This window comes from Helianthus annuus, chromosome 9 (assembly GCF_002127325.2).
Source record: "Helianthus annuus cultivar XRQ/B chromosome 9, HanXRQr2.0-SUNRISE, whole genome shotgun sequence".
Classification (NCBI taxonomy): Eukaryota; Viridiplantae; Streptophyta; class Magnoliopsida; order Asterales; family Asteraceae; genus Helianthus; species Helianthus annuus.
The window spans coordinates 155,680,746-155,707,400 of record NC_035441.2 but is presented as its reverse complement, the minus strand read 5'-3'; the positions used below and the strand labels follow the sequence as shown (position 1 = coordinate 155,707,400).

The window sequence follows — 26,655 nt, the reverse complement described above, 5'->3', positions numbered from 1 at the left end:
AGAAATTAAACGGGAAAGTGTCTTGTAATGGGAATTCTAACGTGCATCCCCGGGCCTTGAAAGTGTCATTTCTTGGTTCAACCCACTTCCGATACAAAGTACGTCTTCCATTTTTTCAAATTGTCTTCTTTGGCTTTCACGAAGCATATATTGTCGTTTAGAAGATGCACAAACGGCATTTATTAAACATGTTATCGTTTCAAAAACTCTCCAAATTGGTGTGTGTTTGTGCGCCACCGCCACAACAACTAGTTGAAGTTGGTGTGCAAAGCAGTGAATATAAAAGGCCGAAACATTTTCCTTTAAGATTAGAGCCCTTAGGCCGTTAAACTCGCCTGACATGTTACTTGCCCCGTCATAGCCTTGGCCTCTAATCCTTTTCAAACTTAACCCATAACGTGCCAATATATCATCAATAGCCGTTTTGAGTGTTATTGCGCTTATCTCTTTGACATGAACAAGCCCAATAAAACGCTCCTTAACAATCCCAACTTTATCAACAAAACGAATAACAACCACCATTTGTTCTTTTTTTGATACATCACATGATTCATCTACTAATAAAGAAAAAAATCATCACCAAGTTCTTCTAAAATTTGTTTAATTACCTCTTGAGCATAACAATGTTTGATGTCCGCTTGAATTTTAAGACTTGTCATTTGGTTATTCGCGGGTGCATTCTCTAAGATAACGTTAGCAAGCTCTTCATTCATTTCACCCATGAGTTCTAAAAGCTCTAAGAAATTCCCTTTATTTAATGAATCTTTTGATTCATCATGTCCACGAAACGCCAATCCTCCATTCAACAACCTTTTCCCAAGCAAAGTAGAAGCACTAAGTCTAAGTCGGTATTCACGTTTCTCCTTAGGGGTCCTATTGTCCCATTGTGTGTGTACCGCTTGATTTTCGTTAACTAAATCGGCACTCATTTGGAAACATTTGTTGTGTAGACTATTAACTAAACCAACATGTTTTTTAAGTGACGCATGTACCTTTTTCCAATTGTTATACCCACCGCACACAAGTCGCTGGCTGCTGTTGCTGCTGGCTTGCTGAAGAAGTCGCTGGGCAGAATCAGAAGGGCGGGAGGAGGAAATCAGGAAATTGAAGGGGTTTGGGCTAAATCTTAATTGTTTATTGTTGGGTATTGGGTAATAGACTAATGGACTAATGGGCTTTTTGTTTATTGTTGGGTATTGGGTAATGGATATGGACTAATGGACTAATGGGTTAAGGTTTGGTTTGGGTTTAAGTAGTATAATATATTAATATAGGTAGTTTTTTTTAATAAAAAATCAGACTTTACTAAAAAAAATATAATATAAATCCATAATATTTTTTACCCGAGGGGTGCGGATGAAAAATTCCAAGGGGTGCGACTGAAAAATTCCAAAGGGTGCGGACGAAAAATTCCAAGGGGTGCGGACGGGATTTTCTTCGGAAATTTACATAAAAATTTTTTTTCTCGAGGATGCGCCCGCCCACCTTGGCATGGTGGTGGGTCCGCCCCTGAGCTCATGAATCCTCTATAGGGATGGTTACATAGTTCGTAGGTTGAAATTTTGATTGTAATTATCTTTCGTTTTCACTTTTGAGTTTATCACTTTTCTATTGGAGTTACAAATTTAAAGTTCATGTTCAATCCATCAATTCTCCTTTTTTATTTTTATTTGTTGCATCAATTCACGTTTCCAAAGCAGTACTGCTTCAAAAAATTTATGTTCTTTTGGGAAATTTACGGAAATATATTGTTTATATTAAGTACGAGGTTAAACTGATTTGGATTGGATTAGCTTTTTAATTTTGAGAATAATTTCTTGCTTATCTGGTTATTCGCACTTGAAATTATTCATGATGCTTTACTTTTCTTATTTATTGTATTTTTGCTTGAAATTTACTGTTTTGATTGTTGACACATGGATTGAATTTGAGTAAAATTGAGTATTGAGTATGATTTTATTACAATACCAGAAACCCTTGCTTTGTTCCAACATTCAACCAGAGATCGATTGGTAGTATCCCCTATAAAATGTATGAAGAATCAACACAAACAATGTAAAGAATCAACACAAACAACAGAGAAGCGACAAAACGGTGACAAAAACTTTTATTGATTACCGAAACCAGAAAACACCCCCAAACCCTAGATCTACAATATGTGAGATCTGTAATCAATATGAAATACAAACAAATACATGGATGATCATCCACATATGATCATCAACAACAGAATATCAAACTCTCACAAACAACTGAGAGTTTACACAGAATGATCTTCAACAACAGAGTAAAACTATTACAAACCCTAATACTACACCAGAGATTCAGAGAGAAGCGTGCGAGTGAACAAAAAGGGAGAGATCAGTCTTCTCACAATTGCAACAACCCTTTTATATGCCTCACCAATCCAATTTACATCCAAGTCCAAAACTATAACAAGCGCAGTCCCTTGAATGTTACACATAGCACCCTTAAACTTTCAGCCTTTTATAACAACTTGTATATCTGTTACAACAACTTAACAAACTGGGCCACTTAGTAGCCAGTTCAGCCCAACAAGACATAACCTAGACAATAACATTAGCCCAACAATTATATAATATGTTCACCAGGAAGTTGCAACATGAATTTCCAAGTAACACGTATTTTAACATGCCCCCATAATTCATGTGATAAACATATCATATAGACCAAGTTTTTCACAAAGAGTTTGATGTTGACTTGCACTCAAACCCTTTGTAAATATATCAACAGTCTGCACATCACTATGAACCTTCTCAGGTTCAATAACACCTGCTGCAATTTTCTCTCTCAAAAATTGTAGGTCTGTCTCAAAATGTTTTGTCCTTTCATGAAATACAGGATTTTGAGAGATGGAAATTGTAGGTCTGTCTCAATTGTAGGTCTGTCTCAAAATGTTTTATCGTGTAATCGGTAAGACAACTTATGTTGGTCAAGAACGATTCTTGCCTAACAAGCATAAATTGAGGGAAAATTTGTTATTTGATGGCAAAAAAGAGACAAGAGGTCATCCTACACGATTGAGTAATAAAAAATATTAGAACAACTAAAAAGTGTCTCCAATCGTGTTCCAGGTAAACATCCAAGTAATAGATGTGGGAAAAGAAAGCGTGATGCGTCAGAGATAGAGACAATGACAAACTGGACCAAAAAGAATATCTTCTTCGAGCTGGATTATTGGTCCTCCATCGAACTTAAACACAATCTTGATGTTATGCACGTGGAGAAAAATATATGTGAGAGTTTATTGGGAACTTTACTTATGAATGAAAAATCAAAAGACACATACAAAGCATGACAAGACTTACAAAAGATGAATATTCGACCACATCTATGGCTAATAAAGAAAAACAACAGGTTCTTCCAGCCACATGCTCGTTACTCTTTCAAACCCGTTGATCGAGAACATTTTTGTCAGTTCATTAGAGAAGTGAGACTACCTGATGGATTTGGATCGAACTTTAAAAAGAAGGTGCTTTCTAGTAATTCAAATATAATTGGGTTAAAGTCTCATGATTATCACATTCTCATGCATCGATTGCTACCAATAGGGGTCCAAGCAGGTTTGCCTAAAGATGTTTCGTCAACAATCATTGACCTCTGCACCTTATTTAAAAAAATATGTGCACGATCGTTATGTGTGGAGGACATGCGAAATGCACAAAAGGAAGTGGTAAAGATATTATGCAATTTGGAATTGATATTTCCTCCGGCATTTTTTGACGTAATGGTTCATCTAGTTATGCATTTACCCGAAGAAGCTATTCTTGTTGGGCCTGTGCATAGATGGATGTATCCTTTTGAAAGATACATGAAAAAGTTGAAATCGTATATGAGAAACATGGCCAAGCCTAAAGGCTCAATAGCAGAGGGTTATGTTGCAGATGAAGCATTGACATTCTGCTCTATGTATCTTGAGGGTATGCAAACCAAGTTTAACCGTCCCGATAGAAATGCAGATGATGGCATTCCAAAGAGGCAGTTGCATGTGTTTTCATCACAATGTCGGCCAATTTCAAAGACAACAGTCCCTAGACTTTGTGAGAAGGCCAAAAAATCATTGGAATGGTTTGTACTAGACAACTGTGATGAAATTAAAGACTACAAATCGTAAGTTTTCTATTTTTATATTTTCATTCGACATATTATGATAAACTAATTTGAAGTTTTTGTCCATCATCCAGCAAATTTGAATTTGATTTTCCTGTCGGTGATTTGAAAACACAATTTTCCACATGGTTTAAGTATAATGCAAATATATCTTCATCTTCATCATCATCTATGTCTTCGGAGCTTACCAACAAATTAACTGCAATGGCACATGGTTTCTTGAACGCATATTCTTACAACGCTTGCATAGTCAATGGTGTTAGGTTTGTGGTACACAGTTGTGATGTCCAACGCGCTACCCAGAATAGTGGGGTGTTTTCAATCGGAGAAGATGGTATTCCATTCTATCCATTCTATGGTCAACTAGAGGAGATCATAGAGTTGAACTACTTAGATGGTTATTCGGTTGTACTGTTTCGTTGTAAATGGTTCAAAACGTCTGGTAAGTGACGATTTACAAAAGACAATATTGTATTCATCGACATCAGTCGTGAGATGTATCCTGGAATCGAGTGGTATGATCATCAGCAATACATTTTAGCTACACAAGCTAAACAAGTGTTCTATCTCCAAGATCCTTCTCAAAGAACCGGAAATTGGAGGGTTGTGGAAGACGTTCACCATCGAAAACTTTGGGATCATCCAAGTATGAGTGTTGCTAATGAGGCAGATGTATTGCACGCCACTCAATCTTCGGATTATAACTTGGTTGTCGATTCAGGCTATGAAGTTGGTGAATCAAGTACACGAGACACTCAATCATTTGATTGTAACTTGGTTGTTGACTTAGGCTACTTGCCCATGAGGACGACCTTAAGTGAAGGTGGTGAAGACGAAGACGAAGAAGAAGAAGAAGAAGAAGAAGAAGAAGAAGAAGAAGAAGAAGAAGAAGAAGAAGAAGAAGAAGAAGAAGAAGAAGAAGAAGAAGAAGAAGAAGATGATGATGATGATGAAGATGAATACACTTCAAGTGAGGAAGACGAAATAAATGATGATATGGATGTTGACGGTGATGACAATGATCTTGTAGACACACATTATTGTAGTGATGATTCCGATTAAATGTATGATTGTTGTTTGTCTTTGTTCTAATTGTTTAAAATTTATTATTTATGTCTACTAATTATTATGATTATGTTTTTTTTATGTTTTTGTTAAAGACATGGTAAATGTTTCTAGCTCACATGGTGGGGATGGGGGGAATGATCCTCCCCATGCTCATAATCATAGGATACCTACGAGTTGTCAGTCATGTAAGTTAATTACTTATTCTAATCAAATATTTGTTTTCATCTTGGATATCTTTTGAATTTGCTAAATTTTCAGTTCGTGTATCAATGTAGCTAAATGCAAGAAAACCCGTTCGGTTGGAAGAAGCCTCAATCTATATGAAGCATTTAAAAAATGGTAATAAGCCACTCCCCCTTGAATATAGTACAACAGAACGCCAATTTAGGGCCGTGGGAGACAATTATCAGATGTATGATGTATGTGAGGAAGATATCCCAAGAGGTCGATTCAGAGGCTCCTTACCATTATTCTAGTTGGAAGAATGTTGATGCTAAGTATAAAAAGGCCATACTTGCCACAATTGCTGTAAGTAGGGGTGTTTTATGGGTTGTTTAATCGGGTTTTTGGATGGGAAAAACTAGCCGATAACCAAACCAATTATAAATCACAAATATCTAAAGCCTGCTGATATATTATGTTCTAAATAAATTATTGAACTTTGACTAAATTACCTACTGATATATTATGAAAGATTAGTGAACTTTGAGTGAATTACCCCAATCCAACCTGAAAACCATTTAAATTATTCCGGGTTCAAGGTTATTTTGTGACAACCTGAACTTTCAAGGTTAGTAACGTTTAACCTTGTGATCCTAACTCCTTGTTATTCCTCGTTGTTGTGTTACACGCTCCGTACTTATATAATTCTGTTTAACGTTTTCGATAACCTGGTTAGACTTGTATATGTTAGTACTGTTGGGCCACACTTTTGTGTTTCGTGTAGATCGTTAATTTAGTGGGCTGCATTCAAACCCGAGGAGCCCCAAAGAAAATTCAAGGTGACTTGAAGCCCAAACAGCCGCCATTCTTGCCATTGGGTTTGGCAGCCCAAGTGTATGGGCTTAAGCCCATATTTCGGCCAAGTGAATAAGCCGTCCAATTCTTTGCACATATGTATACATAGTATGATACTGATTGAATTAAAAACTCAAATAGAACCCCTATTTTCCCAAGAGTGCATACGGCAGTAGACTCCTCCCCCTTGTTGTCGAAGTATCCTTCTCTTGGAGATCGTCCTTAGTATCTTGCGAGTATCAACCTCTTGGTTAGTCAGTTATGGTTGTTTCATGGTGTTCATTCATATGTTAATAAACATATAGTTATTGTATATATATGTTCTTGAAGATCGAAAGATTAGGGTAACAATGTTAATAATTGAGTGTTATTACATGATTGATGTCTGTTAGTATAGTATGATTAATGTTGCTTGATTGCTCCTGTTTATGTCCGATGTATGGCCGATAGGCAGAAACTATTGATGATATGTTTAATGTTAAATAATGATTTTTTTTTCCGATGAGAACGTGTTGCGTATTGTTAAATCACTGCTTCAAGATTCATGTTAATAAAAGATGTATGATCTTTGGGCCGATTATAGTTTGATTTCAGTCCATGAATTGTTTATGCATGAATCGGTGGTATGTTTGTAATTAGGATGAGTTCTGAATTACGGATGAATTTAATGTTGCGTGATGCTTGCTGGTGATCTATGGTAAGGGTTTGTTTTGTCGACATTTGTAACAACTCTCACTATAAATATTACTTATTATATTGTCCAATAAGGAAATCCTAATTGAGAAACCCAAGTAATTCTGCATAAACCCTAAATTTTCATATCAATCAGGATCAGGGCCCCTAAAACTCAAGGGGGGTAAACCCTAGCTTACGATTATCCATATAACTTGCTGTAGAAATCGAAATTTTCAATTTCATCAACTCAGCCAAGCTAGTTAGGGACGTGGCTACTCTATGGAGTAGGGTGACCCCTCGCGTCACGCGACACCCCCACGTAGACCCCTCGCTTCACGCGAGCGGGGTCAAATTTTCAGTATAAATAGAGGGCTTTGGGACTTGATTTCTGGAGTTGAAACGACGTAAAAACTCAATTCGTGCACTGAATTATCGACTGTTTGCTTCAAACACACACAAATCACAAAACGCTGCCGCGATAACAGGGTAATAACTCGATCGCTATTACGATTCAACGTCCGATCGATTGAAACTATCCAACGAATGTTTAAGTGCTACTCAAATTGGGTTTATACTTTGTCATTCGTCGTTACTTCGATGGATGTTTAAGTATCGCACTTTGTCATTTGTTGTGAGGGTTTAATCTCGTGAATTATCGTAAATGCTGTATTAGTTACTAACCCAGTTCGTGTGCATTGTTATTTAAATTAGGTTAAACAGGCTAATCAGTAGATTAAACTCCACCCGCATAAATCTGCAAAGTGAGTCATTCTCTTTTTACCAAACTTGCTTTCAAAATCGTGTTTGTTTTCAAAGTTATAATTACAGGGATTAAGTCTTTGTAGTCTTCATTACAGCCGGTATGTGAGGTTTTGTATACATTGCTTGTTATCCGTCACCATTGGACAACGGGTTAGCCAAGGGGTGACATGACCATAGTCACAGACACTATTGGACAACGAGATAGCCAATAGGTGGTCGAGTGACAAATACCGTGGGTATATGGTTTACATGTAGAAACATTGTAATCGCTCTTAATACTGTTAAATTATAACAAAAGTATCGTTTTAAATAAAAAGAATGATTCACTCAGTATTTCCCCGCTGACAAAACCTTTTTCAAACATGTTTCAGGTGATCTGTCGTGATCCAGGAAAAGTGCCGTGAAGCACTACAAGTTTAAGGAAGTGGCTCAATATAAATAAATAAAGAAACATGTTTTGTAAAATAAAGATTTCCCAGTGAAATCACTTTATTGTAAATTACAGGGTTTTATCCCTAAATTATGTAATAAAGTAAACGGGCATTTTTGTATTAAAAGATCCTGTATTAAAGACTTCCGACGTCGCTTAAATTAAATACCATGGGGTTCCTCTCCCGCGGCTCTGGACCAGGTCAAACCGGGGCTAGGGCTGTGACAGGAAAAGGTGGTATCAGAGCCACTGATTTAAGCTAATTAAGTATTCAGCAAAATACTTAATTTTACTGATTGCCATTCTGTGATTATGTGTTTATTAACTGACTATTTGTTAGTTACAGTATGGGTAAACAAAGACTTTCGGCTATCTATCATAAATTAGATACTTCACATAAAGAAAAAGGAACTTCCTCAAAATACCCAGCAGATATAGAGGAAGGAATATTTGTCCGTAAGGCACAGTTTAAAAAGCCACTTTCTCCTAATAAAAGAAGTTTGATTATTAGAAAAAGTCAGGAGAAAGGAAAGAAATCACAACCAAAGGAAGTGAAGGTTAATCAGCAAGCCCAGAAAATAGGCAATAATCCACCTTGGGAAGATAAATTAGATGAAAAATGAGCAGATCTTTATATGTTAGCAACGGTAGCAGTAAATACCAACTTTTAGAAAACTATCAGTACCCTGAACCAGTATTAGCACCTATATTACCTACAAGCCAGAAGCTCTAAAGAAAAGTTATCCAGTAAATAAATAAATTACGATAAACCCTATTGTGTTTCGAATTTCAGTTGTCCTTTGTATTAAATTAGTCACATGGTATGCAATAATACTTAAATGTTTATTTATGCAATTTTGTTATAAAATTTTAACTTAGCATTTTGTGTGCGTTTTGCATATATGCTAACAGCATGAATGAGTTATCTAAAGCCCTTCAGAATCTCAATCTCTATCCCGTACCAACAGAAGTTTCCAACGACTTTACTGGTTACATTGCTGATGTGGTGGAACCTATGGAATTTCAAGCTCCACCTCCAGAGAAAGAAAAGCCTAAGAAAAGAAGAAGATATGTAGGATAGAGGAAAGTGCGCAGGAGGAAACCAACAACTAGGAAAGTCCCCAAAATAGAAATTCCTATGGATAAAGGAAAAGGGATCGAGATCGGAGAAAGTTCTAAGCTAGCAGAGATAGAAATCAGGGAAAATGTTAGGCAAACAAGAATAGAAATCGGGGAAAGTTCTAAGCAAACTGAAGAATTTACATTCCAGGAGGAATTAGATCATCTACTGGCAAGTTGTGATATCATTAGACCTATCACCAACAATCTCTACCCTTATCCTGCTGAAACCCAACTTCCAATGAACTTGGAACCAGCTATTCCAGACCCTCTAATCCACACCCAACCTTTAGGAGAAATGGACGAATGGTGGACTAACGACTGGCAGTTTCAAAACCTTCTTAATAACCCTTATACCTTTTTCCCTCAGTTCAACCCAGAACCTATACCAAACCCACCGATGAGTAATGAGAACCTAGCCGAACTCCGCCATTTTGGCGAAGAACTGATAGGTACAGGGAATAGGATCCGGGAAATGGGAGAACAAATCTCCTGGAAATACAACGAGAGGGAACGCCGCTACTAAAATGCCAGCTGACAAAGGAATAGTGGGGTTGGGAGGCTGTGTTTGTATAATAACAGTAGTAACAAAAATATAACTCTGTAAAATAGAAATAAAACGTTGTAAGATAAACAGTGTGTACGGATGCCTAATATAATCTATAAAAATGGAAGTCGGGAAATCGACAATTTTGGCTATACATGTGTTGTAAAAGTTTGTGTGATTATGTGCAATTGATTTGTATATTTGATTATCGATTATTTGACACAAATAATTTATACCTATAATAATTACCAGATGGAAAACGCTAGTAATGAACCTGTTAATGAAGTGAATCAATCTGAGCAAAATCAGGAAAATCAATTTATGACTAGACAAGATATCGAAAATATCGTTGCTCAAGGGATAGCCAATGCTATTCCAGCAATCCTGGCTGCTGCTCAGAAACCTGCTGAACCTCAACAAATCATTCCTAGTAAACGTACTCAAGAAGATAACTTCAGTAATAGCGTAAACGGAGGCGGCAATCATGATAATCACAACAATGATCCACGACAGGGCCCACTTCTTAAGAAAATGAAAGCTGCAACGCCTGGTTGCACTTACAAAGAATTTCTTGCTTGTAAACCAGCTGAATTTGCAGGCAATGAAGGGGCAACTGCGACACTGCGTTGGTTGGAGAAGACCGAAGCAGTAATTATGATAAGTAAATGTGCTGAAGACGACAAGGTTATGTATGCGTCACATCTTTTCAAAGAAGGGCATTAGAATGGTGGAATACGGTACTTCAAGCAAAAGGAAGAAATATGGCCTATGCCATGAATTGGGAAGAATTTAAGCAGTTAATGGAAAGAAAATTATGTCCCGAGTATGAAAAGGACCAAATGGCAAATAAGTTCCTGAGCCATCGTATGGTGGGTGTAGACTGTCGAGGATATACTTCAACATTCTTCGAATATGCGAGAGTGGTACCAACCCTGGCTTCGCAAGAACCGGTGCTTATTTCCCGTTATATTTAGGGATTGATTGGCGAAATCCGTAATATCATTTAAGCTGTGAGACCTCGCACTATTGACGATGCGGTAGAATTAGCTAACACCCTAACTGATGAACTGGTACGTACAAGAGAAGAAAACCGGAAGAAGGAATTGGCTCAGAAAATTACCCAAGGATTTCGTATGGGTAATAATAGCAGGTTCAAGAAAAGAGGAATCGGGCAATCTTCCACTCCGCCTTTCTATAGGAATTGCAGAAAGAAACATTTTGGAAAATGCAATGAAACCTGTAACTTTTGCAAAGCTATAGGACATCGTGAGGAAGAGTGTAGGAAAAAGACCAGGATCTGCTATAACTGTGGAAAAACCGGACATTTCAGAACCGAATGTCCCAAACTGGTCAAACCAGCAGACAACAAAGCTAAGACGACCGACAGAACTACTAAAAAGAATGTCAGAGCATTCCAGCTGACCACTCAAGAAGCAGAACTCATTCCCGATGTGATAGCTGGTATGTTTCTAGTTCACAACGTGTATGCAAAAGTATTATTTGACTCTGGTGCAAACCAAAGTTTTATCAATACTTCATTCTGCCAAGCTTTTAATTTACCCTTGACCAATCTTAGGCAGATTTTTACAGTCGAAACTGCAGATAGAAATTCTGTTAGAATAGATAAGGTTTTGCGAGAAGGAAATCTAGAACTCTTAGGCCATAAATTTTCCGCAAACCTGTTACCTATGAAGTTAGCCGGATTCGATTTAGTGTTAGGAATGGATTGGTTAGTAGCCAACCATGCTAGAATTCTCTGTGATAAAAATTCCGTAGAAATCCATACACCTACAGGAGAAGTAATTTCAATCACAGGAGATAAACCTCGAAAGCCACTGAAATTTATTTCAGTAATGAAGTTGGCTAGTTATTCAAGAAAACAAGAAATGGTGTATATGACTTCGGTAATCATTAACACAAAAAGTAAGGAACTTAAGGATATACCAGTAGTTTCAGAATATTCCGATGTATTCCCAGAAGAATTACACGGGTTACCACCCGATAGGGAAGTAGAGTTTAGGATTCATCTAATTCCTGGAACTACACCAATAGCCAAAGCACCTTACCGACTAGCACCCACTGAAATGCTAGAATTGAAAAAGCAGTTAGATGAATTACTGAGGAAAAAGATTTATACAACCTAGTTCATCCCCTTGGGGAGCACCAGTGTTGTTTGTGAAAAAGAAAGATGGATCGATGAGAATGTGTATCGATTATAGGGAACTGAATAAAGTTACAATTAAGAATCGATACCCATTACCTAGGATTGACGATCTTTTTGATCAACTTCAGGGAGCTAGGTATTTTTCTAAGATAGACTTACGCTCCGAATATCATCAGTTGAAAGTACAAGAAGAAGACATACCTAAAACTGCTTTCAGAACTAGGTATGGTCATTATGAGTTTACAGTCATGCCCTTCGGACTAACAAATGCTCCTACAGCATTCATGGACATGATGAATCAGATTTGTAAACCATACTTGGATAAATTCGTAATTGTCTTTGTTGACGATATACTTATTTATTCCAAAAGTCAGGAAGAACATTGTTAGCACCTGCATGCACTCTTAACTTTGTTAAGAAGGGAAAAGCTTTACGCCAAATTCTCAAAGTGTGAATTTTGGCTACAGGAAGTGCAATTTTTGGGGCATATGGTGAATCACGAAGGCATTCATGTAGATCCCTCCAAAATTACCAAATGGAAGGTTCTGCAATCAGCTATGGAAGTTAGAAGTTTTTTAGGATTAGCTAGATATTATAGGCGATTCGTTAAGGATTTTTCTAAGATAGTCGTACCATTAACTAAGCTAACCTGTAAAGCAGTTAAGTTTGAATGGGGACCCAAACAAGAAGAGGCTTTTAGGATTTTAAAGAAAAAGTTAACAAATGCTCCAATTCTAGCCTTGCCAGAAAGAACTGAAGATTTTGAAGTATACTGTGATGCTTCAAAGTTAGGATTATGATGTGTGCTAATGCAACGCAAAAAGGTAATTGCGTATGCCTCAAGACAATTGAAGAAGCACGAGGAAAACTATACAACTCATGATCTAGTTTAGGAGCCATAATATTTGCCCTTAAGATTTGGAGACATTATCTGTATGGAAGTAAGTTTACTGTTTATACAGATCATAAGAGTTTAAGATACATATTTGGGCAAAAGGAATTAAACATGAGGCAAAGAAGATGGATGGAAATCCTAAGTGACTACGACTGTGATATTTAATATCACAAAGGAAAAGCAAATGTAGTCGCAGATGCTTTAAGTCCTAAGTATCATGAAAAGCAAAAGCGAGTCTGTGCTCTTAGATTAAATCTGCAGTTAGATTTAATGGAACAACTAAAGAAAGTTCAAGAAACAGCAATTGAAGACAATGCCGAAGGAATGAAAGGACGGATAAAAGAGTTAGAGCAAGGAAGTGGTGGAATTTGGAGATTCCACAAGAAAAGAATTTGGGTACCTAGACAAGGAGAATTAAGAAATAAAATTTTAGAAGAAGCCCATAAATCTAGATATACCATGCATCCTGGTAACAATAAAATGTACCAAGATTTAAGGAATAATTTCTGGTGGATAGGAATGAAAAAGGATATAGCTGAATATATATCTAAGTGTCTTACTTGTTCACAAGTAAAGGCAGAACATCAGAAACCTTCGGGACTACTACAACAGTTAGAAATGTCTGTATGGAAATGGGAACTCATAACAATGTACTTCGTTACTAAGTTACCCAAAACCAGAAAAGGTAATGATGCGATTTGGGTAATTGTGGCTCGATTAACCAAATCAGCTCATTTTTTACCCATGAAAGAAACCTTTAGCATGGAAAGGTTAGCCAAGTTGTATGTAGACGAAGTAGTATCCTTGCATGGAGTTCCTCTCTCCATTGTATCAGATAGGGATAGTCATTTCACTTCCCATTTCTGGACAAGTTTCTAGGAAGCAATGGGAACCCGACTAAATTTAAGTACTGCATATCATCCCCAGACAGACGGACAAAGTGAAAGAACAATTCAAACCCTGGAAGACATGCTCAGGGCATGTGTAATAGATTTTGGTGGAAATTGGGATGATCATCTACCCTTAATTGAATTCTCCTATAACGATAGTTATCATTCAAGCATCAAAGCTGCCCCATTCGAAGCACTGTATGGACGGAAGTGTAGAACTCCAGTTTGCTGGGCAGAAATAGGAGAAAGTCAATTATCAGGTCCTGAGATTGTGCAAGAGACCACCGACAAGATAACACAAATCAAGGAGAGACTAAAGACAGCTCGAGATCGTCAGAAAAGCTATGTAGACAATCGCCGCAAGCCGATAGAGTTTCAAGTCGGAGACAAGGTACTTTTGAAAGTTTCTCCTTGGAAAGGAGTAGTACGATTCGGTAAGAAAGGAAAACTGAGTCCAAGGTACGTAGGACCATTTCCAGTAATTCAACGAATAGGACCAGTTGCTTATCGTTTACAACTACCAGAAGAATTAGCTGGAGTACATGACGTATTTCATGTATCCAACCTCAAGAAATGTCTATCGGACGAATCCCTGGTCGTACCTCTTCAAGATATCGAGGTAAATGAAAAGTTGAAATTTGTGGAGAAACCACTGCAAATAGAAGATAGATAGATCAAGTTTCTTAAGCACAAACGACTCAAGTGGGATTCAAAAAGAGGACCAGAATACACTTGGGAGCTGGAATAAAAAATGAAGCGAAAATATCCTCATCTATTCGAGTAAATCTCGAGGACGAGATTTTTATTAAGGTGGGGAGGATGTAACAACTCTCACTATAAATATTACTTATTATATTGTCCAATAAGGAAATCCTAATTGAGAAACCCAAGTAATTCTGCAAAAACCCTAAAATTTTCATAACAATCTGAATCAGGATCAGGGCCCCTAAAACTCAAGGGGGTAAACCCTAGCTTATGATTATGCATATAACTTGCTGTAGAAATCGAAATTTTCAATTTCATCAACTCAGCCAAGCTAGTTAGGGATGTGGCTACCCTATGGAGTAGGTCGCGTCACGCGACGCCCCCACGTAGACCCCTCGCGTCACGCGAGGGGGGTCAAATTTTCAGTATAATAGAGGGCTTTGGGACATGATTTCTGGAGTTGAAACGACGTAAAAACTCAATTCGTTCACTGAATTATCGACTGTTTACTTTAAACACACACAAATCACGAAACGCTGCCGCGATAACAGGGTAATAACTCGATCGCTATTACAATTCAACATCCAATCGATTGAAACTATCCAACGAATGTTTAAGTGCTGCTCAAATTGGGTTTATACTTTGTCATTCGTCGTTAATTCGCTGGATGTTTAAGTATCGCACTTTGTCATTTGTTGTGAGGGTTTAATCTCGTGAATTGTCGTAAATGCTGTATTAGTTACTAACCCAGTTCGTGTGCATTGTAATTTAAATTAGGTTAAACAGGCTAATCAGTAGATTAAACTCCGCCCGCATAAATCTGCAAAGTGAGTCATTCTCTTTTTACCAAACTTGCTTTCAAAATCATGTTTGTTTTCAAAGTTATAATTACAGGGATTAAGTCTTTGTAGTCTTCATTACAGCCGGTATGTGGGGTTTTGTATACATTACTTGTTATCCGTCACCATTGGACAACGGGTTAGCCAAGGGGTGACATGACCATAGTCACAGACACTATTGGATAACGAGATAGCCAATAGGTGGTCGAGTGACAAATACCGTGGGTATATAGTTGACATGTAGAAACATTTTAATCGCTCTTATACTGTAAAATTATAACAAAAGTATCGTTTTAAATAAAAAGAATGATTCACTCAGTATTTCCCCGCTGACAAAACCTTTTTCAAACATGTTTCAGGTGATCTGTTGTGATCCATGAAAAGTGCCGTGAAGCACTACAAGCTTAAGGAAATGGCTCAATATAAATAAATAAAGAAACATGTTTTGTAAAATAAAGATTTCCCAGTGAAATCACTTTATTGTAAATTACAGGGTTTTATCCCTAAATTATGTAATAAAGTAAACGGGCATTTTTAGTATTAAAAGATCCTGTATTAAAGACTTCCGCTGTCGCTTAAATTAAATACCACGGGGTTCCTGTCCCGCGGCTCTGGACCAGGTCAAACCGGGGCTAGGGCCGTGACAACATTGCCACTGTAATGAACATGAATTGTATAATGATTGAGATGTTGGAGTGTTGATAGTATTTATGACATAGGCCACGTGTTAAACGCTCTAATGATCATGGTGTTACGGTTGCATGGAGTAATGATTTGGTGAGGTCAGTACAACATTCTTATGCATGCATGTAAACAGTCACGTGATGTTGGGATATATGATTACTATGATTGATTGATTTTGTGTCATGATGAATGTATGTGATTAATGCAATTTAAATGGTCTGCACATGTTCAAGTTATCGAATAAAACCAACCAAGTCTCAATCATACATGTGTTTGGTTAATTGTAAACAAATGGATAAATAAGTGGGCCGCACATGGGACTTGGATGTTCAAGTAATCAAATGTAATTGAATTTTTGATTAAGGGAATATAAGTGATAAAACTGTTATATTGTGACAAACTTTGGGAACTGAAAATCAATAGTGGGATGCATATGTCGTCATTGAATTACTTAACTGAGAATGTTAATTACAATAATGGGTTGTGTATGCTAGTTGTTTTAAATTAAGTACCGATACTTGTCATGCCATGATTTTATGATAAATTCATTTTGTGTAATCATGTGTGATTTGTTGTATGTTGATGTATGACATGAATGATTTCGAAACTGATTATCTTTGGTAACCACGGTAGGGTTTGGTTGACCAATTGGGAACTGGTAAAGTAGATTAACAAATCGAGCAATCTTAGGTGAGTTCACTGCTCTTTTTCCAAGCATGCATCCCGGGGAGGGATATCAGGTAACGTTCCCGGGAGGAACGCTTGTTTATTGGGATGTTTGTTATTATACTCAGTTTCTATCACATAAGACCCCTTACATCTATCGACAGTTGCCGGGGAGGCAACGAGGTTATTAGTTGATAGCGCTATTAGGTTTGGCACCCTCACACCGTACCGGGGAGGACGGGCGTGAACTAATTTCCTTAAAGCATGACCAATTTTTTGATAGAGACATTGGGGTTGGGCAAATACATCTTGTAGCCATCTGCGGTAATCGAGTTAATAACAACATCAAATCAAATTATTGAACTATTGAACTGTTGAACTGTTTTATACACATACCTGGTAACTAAACGCGTTAACAAAACTTTGAACTCACCAGCGTCGTCTGACACACTTGTCTGCATGCTTGCAGGTTGTAGGTTTATATCATTGGGACTTGCTGTTTGGGATGCTGGAGTGGTCATGGGTCATGATACATGGAACCTCAACACAAGCTAAAGGATTTATGTACACATGGTTTACTAAACACTTAACAAATGATTTATGTAACGTTTGTAACCCTTTATGTTAATGAATGAAAGTTTTATTTAAATATATTTAGGAGTTCAATGTGATTAGCGGCTTGGATCCTGGTACGTCACACACCTCGCGGGGGTTTCCGCATGTGGTCTTTTGGGGGTGTGACAGTTTGGTATCAGAGCCACTGGTTATAGTGAACTTGGTTTTAAAACGTTTTCATAAAACCAGACTATAACCGAACAAGTTCTGAATACGACCATGACACTCAGCTCCAGACTGCAAGGTTCGTCTCTCGTATACTTATTGTACTGCATAACTAGTGAACACTTACATATAATATTGCATGAGATTGCACGTGTAGCACAACAATATGAGTTAATGTATTACTTGCCTGTGTTATGTGACTGATAGGGTGGTATTTCCCTAAACCTTCATGACTCGCGTTTCATGATGCTCTTTGTTTGCTACTCGAGTTAGAGGAACCATTTGACATGAGTTAAGGGGAACTGAGATGAGTATGCAAATCGCAGTATTATTGTGGGTGCACACATAATAATAATGTGGGGTGCATGTGAGTCCCAATGAGGCTTAACAAGTGAAAAAGGTGTTCCGTCCCGTTAATTGATCAATGTGAAACACAACAGTCTATAGGAGTCATAGCAGTGTATGTCTCCTACTCGAACATGATCTTTTCACTCCTCTCTGAATTATTTCGAATCTCGATGCTATCGAGCATTACCTGAACACCCATCTGAACGCCTAGCAAACTGGATAGAATGTTAGGTGCTTGTACGGACATCCCTGAGTTGGATGTCACAGCGTTGAATGTTTGGTCGATACCCTTCTCACTCCTCTTCTTTAGTTGGAACTCAGTATATTGGCGTCTTAGACTCTGAAGTGTGATCACTTCTGCAACACTCCCGCAGCATACCGCGTATTACTCATTCAACTCGCTAGATCGATGGATAAAAGAGTGAGCGTAGTATTTTACCGACCTCAGTAATTGGACAACCCTGATTAGTGGCAACGAACACCAGCAAATTGACTTCAATCGAATTCTTAACCCTAGTCAGCGACGCGTGGGAGTCAACTCTTACGAATCAATCGGGACATAAGCAATGACAACAGATTATAGTGTGGAATGTGGCTAACAGCACAGTGAGTAGGACGTGGCACGGAATGTGAAAAGGTGGACCCTGTTGGCGAAAGGCCGCATGACTCCGTTTCGAGCATCGACATTAGAAGCAACAGTCACGATGACATCAAGGTACTCACAAATCATGACTTTCGGTATGGAAAATGATGGTGGCTTCAACAAGGAATGGACGATGTTAAGGCAAGACGCCAACAACCCAGGGAACAATAACAGTTTTGGGAGTTCTAGTAGCAGTAGCAACAACGCTGGATGTGGTACTCGTGAAGGGCACATAGGATTGGTGTGGGTGGCGCTAGGATTATAACAACATGGTGACCCACACGTTTTTAGTAACTAATCGCCTTGTCACTGTTTTGCTTAACTCCGATGCTTCTTGAAACCGAACCTGCTATGGAATCGGCTGATGGCAAGTCAACTGAAACCTCATATGATTGTAGGGACGCAAACTCGACCTTGTGGGACAAGTGTTTGACATCGACCTTCCTTCTACTACCCTTGACAGTTTTGATGCAGTAGATAGGGTGGATTGGTTATTCAGATATCGCACAAATATACCCTTTAAGAAGGTAGTTTTGCATATCCTTCTCCCTAGCGGAGGACCGTTGTCTGTTCTAAAGCATCAAAGGGGTGCAAGGGTTAGCGCCATTCCAGCTATGAGGGCCCAGAAATGTCTACGGAGGGATGACCCCGCTACGTTAGCAACCGTTACTGATGTTGAGGCTAAGGAAAAGAGGATCGAGGATCCACCAATTGTTCGTGATTCCTATCAGTGTGCTACCCGAGGAGTTTTCAGACTTACTTCTACCACTGTTAGGGGAAGAATCTCAGTTTGATCTCACGACAGGGGCAACCCTGATTACTTGTGCTACATACCGTCTTGCACCAGGAGGGTTGCAAGGACTATCTACAGGAAGTGTTGGACAGGAGTTTTATTGGACATAGTTTTTGTTCGATTTGGGGAGCCCCAGTTATACCCGTGAAGATAAGCCTTTTCGTATGTGTACTGATTATCGGGAACCCAGCAAGGTGACAGTTGAGAACCGTTCGCTTCGACCATGTAGTAACACCCTGTTGACCAGTTGCGAGGGACAAGCTTCCATTCGAGGATTGACTAACAAAATGAGCTATTATCATATGGAAGTCCAAGGGGAGAATGTTCTTGGAACGGCATAGTGAACGCAATACGGCCAGTGTGACTTTGTACACCATGACCATTGAGTTAATCAACACACCAGCAGCTTTATGGATCACATAAACCGGCTGTGTTTATCGATGACGTTTTGGATCATTTCCTGGAGAAAAGAACATCATGGGCAGCTTTGCAACTTATTTGGGAGCTCCTGGGGGAAGGAGCCACACCGCGCGAAGTCTTGATAAATGTGACTACTGGATTCGAAAGGTACATTTTTGGCCATGAAATCAACGAGTGGAACGCATGGGGGATCTCGCTAAGATCCATTCTGTTAGAAACCGATTGGCACCAAAGATCCCTTCGAGGATGCAGCAATTTCTTGGTCACACTAGACTCTATCGCAGATTCACCACAGGATTTTCGAAGATCGCGCAGCTTAAATCTTTTTAGCACAATAGAGTGCTATGTTCGTGAAAGACAAAACAGGAGGACGTCTTTTCAGCTTTCGAATCCCAACTCTGCAATGCGCTAAGCATCGTCTTTACCCAAGGGTGCGGGTGACTCAGTGGTATATCATTATGGTTCGAATCAGAGCCCTAGTTACACGTCGACGCAACACGAGAGAGTGATGACCTACGTAATTGAGTTACAAAGAGGAACTGCACGACACACAACCGGCGGTGGAAACCGTGGTCTTCGGATTTACTTGGAGGCATTACTTGGACGGTACCGAACGCGTTACTTAGACCGATCACAAGGGCCTCCTGTGTACCCTGGTTTTGAAAGAGCTAAATCAGTTAATGGCATCGCATGATAGAACTTTTGAATGAATACGACCGTGAAACCTGGACGTGCACGAGCTTTGCATCTCGCTATCGACTTTAACATACCTGATCAGACTCGCTTGTTCAAACTGAGGAACTGAAGGAAGAGAGTTTTCAAGATTGACCGATGTGGGGCATGGGGAAGCAACCTTTGGCAGGTCGGACGATATTTGCTACTTCATGGGACGAATATGGACCTCACTACAGCAACCTTAGGGGACTGGTGCAGGCGAAGCACACGGGCCTCGATATCCTACTCATTTGAGTTTTGATAGGATGTATTAAACCTGTAGACCATGTACGGGTGACCGGGCCTGAATGCCCCCATAGCCACACATGGGAACGAAGTTTGACATGTAGGAAAGTCAAGGTGGGATAGTGGCAACCAGAAACACATGTATGGAAAAGAGAATTGATGGACTCGAAATAGAAACATTATCACCTGGGTGATCATTGATGGACTCAAGTTACCAACACACTTTCTTGCAATTAAGAAAACTGACGAGTCTTCACAGTTGTGAATGTTCCTCTGAGAGAGGCGGCTTTTAGGTACGAGGTGCCAACTCCTGTTACCTCTGAATTTGAGCTATGCATGATTTATGTCAGGCAATACACAACACCCTTGGCTAACGTCAGGACCAGAGCATTGCTTATCGCTGTTGGGCAAACGATCAGAGAAAACGAACTCTCCTGGCACTCGAAGACATGCTGCGAGCATGTGTGTGACTGGCTTTGGTGCAAATTGGAAGGACTCTTACCTATGGTTGAGTACTACTGCGGTAGTTATCATTTGGTAACCAGACAACTCTGTTGAGGCATTGCATAGACAATAATGCCAACCTTCTTGTTAGACTGGGATGGTTGACAACTTAATTACTGGTCCAGGACTGGTACTCGAAACTCTTGAGGAGGTTGTTTCGATCGGGAGTCGATTGGCGGTAACGCGTGACCCTCAGGAAAGCTGATAAACTCAGGAAACACTGGAAGATCGCTGTAGGCGATCGTATCGGGGTGAAAGTCTCACCCTAGGAGGGTGTGGAATGCTTGGGAAGCATGGCGAGCTTAACTGACGTCACGGTGGACCATTCAACAGTCTGGGAGGAATCGGTAGCGTAAGCTACAAACTCGAGTTACCCGACGAATCGGATAACATACGCGATGTCATTATGTTTCGGATCTAAGGCAGTGGTTGTCGGATGAAACACGTGCGATACCTTTACTGGAGGAATTTATCGAACGCATGGACCAGGAAGTCAAGGTTCGTCAACATAGTCGTATCATGATTGTGAGAAGTTCGTTGGAACTCAAGACGTGGACCGGAGTTCACGTGGGAGCGTGAGGATCAGATGAAGCTCAAATATCCTCAACTTTTTCCTGTCAATCAATCTAATTCTGGTACTACTGGTGAATTTCGGGACGAAATTCCTCTTCAAGTTGGGGATGATGTGGCACCTGGGGAAAATTTGCAACAATCTTGATTTGTCAATTCATTTCTCCGTGCTTACTTATCAAATTTCGGGACAAAATTTCTGTCAAGTTGGTGATGATGTGACAACCTGAACTTTCAAGGTTAGTAACGTTTAACCTTGTGATCCTAACTCCTTGTTATTACTCGTTGTTGTGTTACACGCTCCGTACTTATATAATTCTGTTTAACGTTTTCGATAACCTGGTTAGACTTGTATATGTTAGTACTGTTGGGCCACACTTTTGTGTTTCGTGTAGATCGTTAATTTAGTGGGCTGCATTCAAACCCGAGGAGCCCCAAAGAAAATTCAAGGTGACTTGAAGCCCAAACAGCCGCCATTCTTGCCATTGGGTTTGGCAGCCCAAGTGTATGGGCTTAAGCCCATATTTCGGCCAAGTGAATAAGCCGTCCAATTCTTTGCACATATGTATACATAGTATGATACTGATTGAATTAAAAACTCAAATAAAAACCCTATTTTCCCAAGAGTGCATACGGCAGTAGACTCCTCCACCATGTTGTTGAAGTATCCTTCTCTTGGAGATCGTCCTTAGTATCTTGCGAGTATCAACCTCTTGGTTAGTCAGTTATGCTTGTTTCACGGTGTTCATTCATATGTTAATAAACATATAGTTATTGTATATATATGTTCTTGAAGATCGAAGATTAGGGTAACAATGTTAATAATTGAGTGTTATTACATGATTGATGTCTGTTAGTATAGTATGATTAATGTTGCTTGATTGCTCCTGTTTATCTCCGATGTATGGCCGATAGGCAGAAACTATTGATGACATGTTTAATGTTAAATAATGATTTTTTTTTCCGATGTGAACGTGTTGCGTATTGTTAAATCACTGCTTCAAGATTCATGTTAATAAAAGATGTTGTATGATCTTTGGGCCGATTATAGTTTGATTTCTGTCCATGAATTGTTTATGCATGAATCGGTGGTATGTTTCTAATTAGGATGAGTTCTGAATTACGGATGAATTTAATGTTGCGTGATGCTTGCTGGGGATCTATGGTAAGGGTTTGTTTTGTCGACATTGCCGCTGTAATGAACATGAATTGTATAATGATTGAGATGTTTGAGTGTTGATAGTATTTATGATATAGGCCACGTGTTAAACACTCTAATGATCATGGTGTTAGGGTTGCATGGAGTAATGATTTGGTGAGGTCAGTACAATATTCTTATGCATGCATGTAAACAGTCACGTGATGTTGGGATATATAATTACTATGATTGATTGATTTTGTGTCATGATGGATGTATGTGATTAATGCAATTTAAATGGTCTGCACATGTTCAAGTTATCGAATAAAACCAACCAAGTCTCAATCATACATGTGTTTGATTAATTGTAAACAAATGGATAAATAAGTGGGCCGCACATGGGACTTGGATGTTCAAGTAATCAAATGTAATTGAATTTTTTATTAAGGGAATATAAGTGATCAAACTGTTATATTGTGACTAGACTTTGGGAACTGAAAATCAATAGTGGGTCGCATATGTCGTCATTGAATTACTTTAACTGAGAATGTTAATTAGAATAATGGGTTGTGTATGCTAGTTGTTTTAAATTAAGTACCGATACTTGTCATGCCATGATTTTATGATAAAAGCATTCTGTGTAATCGTGCGTGATTTGTTGTATGTTGATGTATGACATGAATGATTCCGAAACTGATTATCTTTGGTAACCACGGTAGGGTTTGGTTGACCAATTGGGAATTGGTAAAGTAGATTAACAAACCGAGCAATCTCAGGTGAGTTCACTGCTCTTTTTCCAACCATGCATCCCGAGGAGGGATATCGGGTAACGTTCCGGGGAGGAACGCTTGTTTATTGGGATGTTTGTTATTATACTCAGTTTCTATCACATAAGACCCCTTACATCTACCGACAGTTGTCGGGGAGGGAACGAGGTTATTAGTTGATAGCGCTATTAGGTTTGGCACCCTCACACCGTACCGGGGAGGACGGGCGTGAACTAATTTCCTTAAAGCATGACCAATGTTTTGATAGAGACATTGGGGTTGGGTAAATACATCTTGTAGCCATCTGCGGTAATCGTGTTAATAACAACATCAAATCAAATTATTGAACTATTGAACTGTTGAACTGTTTTATACACGTACCTGGTAACTAAACGCGTTAACAAAACTTTGAACTCACCAGGGTCGTCTGACACACTTGTCTGCATGCTTGCGGGTTGTAGGTTTATATCATTGGGACTTGCTGTTTGGGATGCTGGAGTGGTCATGGGTCATGATACATGGAACCTCAACACAAGCTAAATGATTTATGTACACATGGTTTACTAAACACTTAACAAATGAGTTTTGCTTCCGCTATACGCAATGAAAGATATGTAACGTTTGTAACCCTTTATGTTAATGAATGAAAGTTTTATTTAAATATATTTATGAGTTCAATGTGATTGGTTGCTTGGATCCTGGTACGTCACACGCCTCGCGGGGGTTTCCGCATGTGGTCTTTTGGGGGTGTGACATATTTGGGTTCGGGTTCTTCGGGGAATCCTTTATATTGGGTTTGGGTCGGGTTTCGGGTAAAAAGGACAGCCCTAGCTGTAAGGATACAAATTAATATTTTTATTTCAATTCAGTAACATTCAGTTTTTTTTCTGCTTTCTTCATTTGGCAGCACTATTTTGATATAAAATGTTTCCAAAATACGGAGCACTGGGATGCAATCAAGGAAGGGATACAAGTAGAATGTGCAAGCCGTTTCAAGGACAGAAAGGCAGGAATGAAAAAACATTTTGATAAGCATGGAGGTTATAAAGATGTTGAAGAGGCAAAGAAACACCCCCTAGTCAATGAATCCAGAAGCATGGTGTAAGCTCATTGACGGCTTGTTCACAACTCCCGCGTATATGAATCATTCTGAAAAAAAAAATAAGGCAAACAGAGCAAAACAACTTTATGGAAGTTATCACGGGAGTCAATCTCTTGCCAATAGGCGACACAAAGAGGTAACTACTCGTACAAAATTACTTTTTTGAATCAGTAGTCATATGTTGGGTCACACAATTATAATTCGAAAATATATGTTGTAGGATACTGGCATTTTGTAATGTAGAGAATCAAACTACAACTGAGAAATTTTGTGCAGAATGCATACCTTCATGTCTATACACTCTCGGATGATGAAACTGTTTTGGCCATCATGATATGAAAGAGTAAAAAACTGTTTTGGCCATCATGATATGAAAGTGTAAAAAACTGTTTTGGCCATCCGAGAAAAACCTTAACATGATCATAATCAAATAATTTCAACTTTGTAATTTATTTTATAAAGAAAGTGTACACAATCTTATAACATACAAAGATCAAATAATGCATGACCAACCCGTCTCTTAATTGATATAGCATATCATATTCTGTTTACAAAAGCCCACAAAAAAAAAAAAAAACTTACAGTTAGAAATAACAGAGCTAACCATGTTCTTGTGACCTGTAGTTTATATATCGGAATTGAAGTGGGTTATTAAGAGAGCTGACCATGCTTTTGTTTAGAGGTTAAAGAAACCGGGCTAGCCCGCTATGTTAAAGGTTGGAAAGAAATGCATTATAAGAAAGGCAAATGGATTAACGACAATGCAAAACATGCTTGGGTAAGTTGTATCATTTTTTGACCCGTTTAAACTTGTAAATTGTAATTTAAGGATACAAAAATGGGTTCGGGATATTATTGATATTGTTGTAACAGACCGGTTATCCATTTTATAGTGGTTATGCTGCCGGATTTTCGTAAAGCATTTAATGTATGTATATTTTATTGTTAAATGCAGGAAAACATTGAAGAAGAGTATAATAGATCATTGCCGTGCTCGGGTGGGGATGAAATGGCGGTTGATCAAGTGGGGTGTCTTAAAAAAGCTTTAGGGACTCGCCATTCTCACTTACGGGGCATTGAACGAGTTTTGAAAAGTGTAACACCCGAACTATTCCCTAATGTAAATAGGGATGAGCGTTGGCGAAAATAAGAAGAAGCTAATGAGAAGTTGCGAAAAGATAATGCGGCTTTGAAAGCACAAATGAACATATATTGAAGTTGGTACTTCCTGGCTCGTCATTTCCACTTGAAGAAGAAGATGATCAAGAAGAGGAACAAGAGGAGGAACAAGAAGATGATGAATTTGTTTAACTTAGTTTCGTTTTGCTTGGAAGAATGTATTTTAATGATATATTGCAACTTTTAAGTATTTAGATGTTATGGCTATTATATTAGAATTGACCTTAGTTTGATTTTAAAATTTGTTGTTTGAACGCATTGATGTTTACAGCTTTTAATTTAGGTAACCTGGAAAATTAGAAAAAAAAATATCAAAATTTTTCAACAATAGCGACGAAATGTAGTTGCAATCAGTGACACTCCATCTGCAACCTATAACGACTAAATTTAGTCTCTATAGGAGAAAAATCTTATATTTGTAAAAACACTATAGCGACTAAATTTAGTGTTTGTAGTAGAAAAATATTATATTTGTAAAAACCCTATAGCGACTAAATTTAGTGTCCATAGGAAAAAAAAAAATTATATTTGTAAAAAACATATAGCGACCAAATTTAGTCTTTAAAGGTGAAATTGCAGAAAATTGTAAAAACTCTATAGAGACTAAAAATAGTCGCTGTAAGTCAATCTATAGCGACGCCTTTATAGCGATGAAAATTGCACCCTGTTACGACGGATCAATAGCAACGACCCTGTTGCGACCAAGTTTGGTCGCAATAGGTTACAGAGACGGAATTTCGTCGCGAAAAGTCTTTTTTGGGTCGTCGCTAAAGGTCCGATTTCTTGTAGTGTTATATGAAAGAGAATAGACAGGCTGCTCTAGAGCCATATCTCTAAAAACCCTTTTTTTTCTTCTTTC

General features: G+C 38.5%; 3 protein-coding genes and 1 long non-coding RNA gene across 4 annotated transcripts; 3 read left to right on the top strand and 1 right to left on the bottom strand.

The window, feature by feature from the left end:
- Positions 1 to 36: 36 nt before the first annotated feature.
- Positions 37 to 929, bottom strand: LOC110901504 (zinc finger MYM-type protein 1-like). The gene is made up of 2 exons (XM_022148331.1): positions 653 to 929; positions 37 to 554 (listed from the first exon to the last, which is right to left on the bottom strand). Exons 1-2 carry the CDS (start codon positions 927 to 929, stop codon positions 37 to 39), a joined length of 795 nt encoding a protein of 264 aa, XP_022004023.1.
- A 2,082-nt stretch (positions 930 to 3,011) lies between these two features.
- LOC118481809 lies at positions 3,012 to 4,581 on the top strand. Its single transcript, XM_035977089.1, has 2 exons — positions 3,012 to 4,131; positions 4,206 to 4,581. The coding sequence occupies exons 1-2, from the start codon at positions 3,335 to 3,337 to the stop codon at positions 4,579 to 4,581; spliced, it is 1,173 nt and encodes a 390-aa protein (XP_035832982.1). The 5' UTR covers positions 3,012 to 3,334.
- Positions 4,582 to 5,076: 495 nt separating this feature from the next.
- Positions 5,077 to 5,504, top strand: LOC110927390. The gene is made up of 3 exons (XR_002585636.2): positions 5,077 to 5,195; positions 5,292 to 5,384; positions 5,475 to 5,504. It is a non-coding gene; the product is annotated as an uncharacterized LOC110927390 (long non-coding RNA).
- A 140-nt stretch (positions 5,505 to 5,644) lies between these two features.
- LOC110901511 lies at positions 5,645 to 25,928 on the top strand. The gene is made up of 5 exons (XM_022148337.2): positions 5,645 to 5,727; positions 24,423 to 24,753; positions 25,300 to 25,395; positions 25,573 to 25,737; positions 25,836 to 25,928. Exons 2-5 carry the CDS (start codon positions 24,598 to 24,600, stop codon positions 25,926 to 25,928), a joined length of 510 nt encoding a protein of 169 aa, XP_022004029.2. The 5' UTR covers positions 5,645 to 5,727; positions 24,423 to 24,597.
- The last annotated feature ends 727 nt before the right edge of the window (positions 25,929 to 26,655 follow it).

Excerpts from the sequence above, each read along its gene's own strand:
- LOC118481809 (XM_035977089.1), top strand. The coding sequence starts at position 3,335 with ATGAATATTCGACCACATCTATGGCTAATAAAGAAAAACAACAGGTTC. Across the intron at positions 4,132-4,205 it reads GAAATTAAAGACTACAAATC|CAAATTTGAATTTGATTTTC; the intron begins GTAAGTTTTCTA and ends TCCATCATCCAG.
- LOC110901504 (XM_022148331.1), bottom strand. The coding sequence starts at position 929 with ATGAGTGCCGATTTAGTTAACGAAAATCAAGCGGTACACACACAATGG. Across the intron at positions 555-652 it reads CGCGAATAACCAAATGACAA|ATGAATCATGTGATGTATCA; the intron begins GTCTTAAAATTC and ends CTTTATTAGTAG.
- LOC110901511 (XM_022148337.2), top strand. The coding sequence starts at position 24,598 with ATGAATCCAGAAGCATGGTGTAAGCTCATTGACGGCTTGTTCACAACT. Across the intron at positions 24,754-25,299 it reads CCAATAGGCGACACAAAGAG|GTTAAAGAAACCGGGCTAGC; the intron begins GTAACTACTCGT and ends TTTTGTTTAGAG. Across the intron at positions 25,738-25,835 it reads CACCCGAACTATTCCCTAAT|TTGGTACTTCCTGGCTCGTC; the intron begins GTAAATAGGGAT and ends CATATATTGAAG.